A 4,503-nucleotide genomic window follows, 5' to 3' on the forward strand; every position below is an offset into this window, starting at 1 on the left:
ATATATATAAGTTTAACATTTTACAAAGACTAAAAAAAAAGGAAGAAAGAAATGACCAACTTGGTTGTTACTCAATGACTAACTTTTATTGAGTCTAGCTGGTCTATATATACATTTGAATCAGCTGAGTTGTATTGCTGACTGTAAATCCTCCCCTCCCTGCCAGTTTACGAACATTCCTTGTAAACTCAAAATATTACATAAATTTATACAAAGAAAAAGTAAGAATATATAGATACGGTTAAGTGTATAAGAAAAGAAAAGCTAAAAAATAAATCACTGTATGTAAAAAAAAAAAAAATAAATAAACAACACTCGCTGTATATCAATCAAAAAAGACAACTAACAATTTTCTTTAGTAAAATTCTTCAGAAACAAATTTCTTCTGTTAGGTGGAATGGCCTCTTCAATCACAAAGATCCGGAAAATTAATAAAGGTGACCTGTTACTCCAAATACTCTGAACTGGAAGAAAGAGCAATCTCTTGCTGCACTAAAAAGCTCAATGGAGGGTGTGTTTGGCGAAGAGGCAGAAGTACGGATTTGGATGGAGGAATCCCTTTTCAAGCTGATGATCTCACCACCAAAGAGGAGGTTGCAGAGGCCTTAAAACCTCTCCTGGGTGAAAAGTCAGTGCCCATCACAGCAGTAAAATCCATCCGTAAAGCCTATGAAGGTATGCAAACGGCGGTCATTTCATTTCCAGTTCTTGAGGCTAGAAAGATTATGGCTCAAGGAAAGGTCCAAGTAGAACTGGTTGTTAGCCGTATACGTGAAAGATTCAGAGTTCCAAAGTGTTTCCGTTGTTAGGAATATGGACACATAGCTATTCGAATCCTATGTCGAAACTGTGGTAAAGCAGGTTACAAAGCTAGTGATTGCGACCAGAAACCTCAATGCGCATTATGTGCGGGAAATGGAGATGCTGACCACCCCAGCGGAAGTAGTAATTGTCTAGCTTTCTGTTCAGAATTGAAAACAATGATGCAAATCCAACAACATTGTAGATGAGGATACTCCAGTTGAATTTGAACCATTGCAAAGCTGCTCAGGATCTCCTTTACCGACCAGTATGGGAACACTACATTGATGACGCTATTCTCTGCGAACAATATATAAATCTGGATGGCAACTCGTGGGGGGTACCTGATTTCAGTGGTAAAGCTGCTATTTGGGCCTATAATTCCCAAGCTATTCAGGAAGTGAATACTGCTTCGCACTCCGGCTTTGTATGGGCGAAGATCAACAACGTATACATCTTTAGCTGTAAAGCCTATCCCAGTATCACAATCAAAGACTTTGCGAATTTGCTGTATCGCATTGTCTTAGAGGCTAGTTAATCCATAATCCAACTATTATAGCTGGTGATTTCAATGAATGGGCAACGAAATGGGGAAGTAGAATAACAAATCGATGTGGTGAAGTTCTCCTGGAAGCTTTCACACAACTAAGTGATATGATCCTTATGAACACCGGAATAAACCCGACGTTCACAAGAGCAGGAAAATCATCTATCATCCAACTATCCAGCTATATTGATCACACTACATATGCCTACAAGAAAGAAGAGTTGTCGATGGAGGACTAATGGCTGGAATACGAAAACTTTTGATGATGCTTCATTCACTTTAATGCTAGAGGATGAGTGTAAATCGAAAGGGTCAGCCGAGGAAAAGGCGTGTATACTGACCTCTTTTATATCTGGGGCTTGTGATGCAACAATGACCCATTGAAAGCCTGGCAAACATCATACCTCAGTGTACTGCTGAACGGATACTATTGACGATCTACACCGGTGTTGCAACCAAGCCATGAGATTTTACCAGTGAGCGAGACGTCTGCCGGAGTTTTCTGTGCTTCAAGAAGAGTTCAAGAGAGCTAAATGGAACCTCCAACAAGCCATTAAAGAAAGCAAATGACAGTGCTGAAGAGAACTCTATGATGAGGTGGATGCAGAATCATGGGGTAGACCTTAGAAAATAACTGTTAAGAAACTATGTAATAGCATGATTCAGCTCCCCACGAGATCAAATGTTGTAGACGGTATTGTCAGAATACTATTCTCTGAACAGGCGAATACTATTGGATGTATAGACAATACATATATAACAGATTTCCCACAAATCACACTGGAAGAGATAGAAGGACATCGTCTCAGACCTACAACATGGCAAGACACCAGTATTGGAGGGAATTTCTAAAGTAGCTCTGAAAGTGGCTCTCAGGAAACGGCCGGATCTTTTCATCAATCTCTTCAATTCTTGCATTCGTGAAGGCTCAATTCCGAAACCTTGGAAGAGACAGCGCCTCGTACTTATTCCAGAGAGTAAGGGAAGACTGGAAGACACATAAACCTATCGTCCAATTAGCTTATTAGACACTATGGGTAAGAAATTTGAGAAAATCTTTTCCCTCAGGCTACAAGAGTTCATGGAGGGAGTTAATGGCCTTTCTTGGGCTCAATACTGATTTCGTAAAGTGCGATCCACGATAGATGCTGTTGGATTGGTAGTCGAGATGGCCCGCACAGCAATTGCAGGAGGAAGGTGGAGGAGAGGTGCTAAGTGTTATGCAACAATCATCACTCTAGATGTTAAGAATGATTTTAACACTGCAAGATGGACCTGTATAATAGATTGCCTATGGACTATGGCGGTGCCAGCCTATCTTATGAGAGTTCTCACCGTCTTCTTCAAAGATAGAGTTCTGTTTTATTTTTCAGACATTAGCCAAAGGAGATACAAGGTGACTGGTGGTGTCCCACAGGGCTTGGTATTAGGGCCTCTTCTGTGGAATGTTATGCATGACGGGATGGTAATGGACAAAGGAAGAAAGAAAAAGTTTTGATTGCCGGCGGAGTGGACGTCTCCTGGAGTGTTGAGAGCCTGACCACACATTGTCTACTGTCAGTGGTAACAATAGCATTTTTATCAAGAAGACATTAACAGTCATCAAGGAAGATGATATAATTGCTTTGTTTGCTCGATATAGGATTTAAATTGATTACTTTTAGTCATTAGTTTATTTAAGTGTGATTGTCCTGGTTGCCTAGGAAACCTGCTCTGAGATAAAGTATTACATAATTGAAATAAAATGCTCATATCTGGTTAATATTTGGTTTTATTAATTTTATTAAACCTCATCAGCATCAAGCATCGTCATTATTTTAATATCTCACGACTAGAAATCCAGTTAATTTCTTTTATTTATCTTTACAAATTTAAAATATTATTATATATAACTATAATATCCTGTAATTTTTTTTAAAGGATACAAAAAATTGAGTACCTAATCTTTCTTTCTAAACATGACTTGTGAACAGCCAGTTTTTATTGTATATTTATTCAGATTATCAGATTTTAATAAAAGATTAATAACAATAGCATGAACATTTTTAATTTTTTCTCTCAAATTCCACCCATCTATATTTTTTATCATCTATAATTTATTAGAGAACCATCGAGCTTATTTAAGCATTCCGTTATGGGCTGATTCGAAAGTTAATTAAGTTGACTTCAATTTTTTTCTACATAGTTTTTCTCGTAGGAAGAATATTTTTGATGATATTTTACAAAGTTGGGGACAATAATGACAGTTTTGGAGAAAATGGTCAATGTTTGGAGAACATGGCTCAGTATTGCCCACCTCTAGTTTACTTATTCATTATCTTTTTATTTTTCATTTATTTAATTTTTTTAGAAAGCTCTACCATTTCTGAAAATCCCTACTTTTACCTTTGGATATTTGCTTCAATAATCAGCACTTGCTATGCTTACACATGGGATATCAAAATGGATTGGGGTTTGTTCGATAGAAAAGACGGTGATAACAAGTTTTTGAGGGAAGAAGTCGTCTATTCTTCAAATGTTAGTAATTGCTGTTTTTCTTAACATTTACACTTTAGCCTCAAGTAATATATCATGGGTTTCACTTTCAGATGTATTATTACTTTGCTATCGTTGAAGACTTGGCCTTGAGGTTCGGCTGGGTCTTGTCAATATCACTGACAGAGATGGGCTATATTCATGGTGAATTGATGGTTTCAATTCTTTCACCGCTTGAAGTCTTCAGGTATTATTTGGAAATATTATAATTTTGGAATTTTTACTAATATTTTCTGTTGACTCTCCCATTTTACCAAACATGACATAGTCAGCTACCAATTTAAAAAACCAGAGGTGTTATCCAGGAATAGTACAAATGATTTTCTCTTTTTATCTATTTGTTCTGTTTTGACGCAGTTATATAGTCTACTATTAGGGCAGCAACATAGATAAGGACTAAGATGGAAAAAAACACAGCTAAATATTAGTTTAAAAAGTATTTAATAATAATGAGAATGGCCCATAAAGATTATAAAACACTCATTAATAAATTAAGATAATATAATTAGCTAGAGAATATATATATGCAAGATGGACCTGTATAATAGATTGCCTATGGACTATGGCGGTGCCAGCCTATCTTATGAGAGTTCTCACCGTCTTCTTCAAAGATAGAGTTC

At 36.9% G+C, this 4,503-nt stretch overlaps 1 protein-coding gene across 1 annotated transcript in view; it reads left to right on the forward strand.

Annotated features, from left to right (window-relative positions):
* PXo (P[[i]]-sensitive XPR1 orthologue) overlaps positions 1-4,503 on the forward strand; it is a 26,215-nt gene that overhangs the window by 16,448 nt on the left and 5,264 nt on the right. Inside the window, exons 8-9 of the mRNA XM_014416379.3 lie at positions 3,699-3,865; positions 3,937-4,070. Coding sequence (XP_014271865.1) covers positions 3,699-3,865; positions 3,937-4,070 — 301 coding nt within the window. The remainder of the gene's footprint in view (positions 1-3,698; positions 3,866-3,936; positions 4,071-4,503) is intronic.

Source organism: Halyomorpha halys, unplaced genomic scaffold (assembly GCF_000696795.3).
Source record: "Halyomorpha halys isolate HHAL.00 unplaced genomic scaffold, Hhal_1.1 Scaffold122.1, whole genome shotgun sequence".
Lineage (NCBI taxonomy): Eukaryota > Metazoa > Arthropoda > Insecta > Hemiptera > Pentatomidae > Halyomorpha > Halyomorpha halys.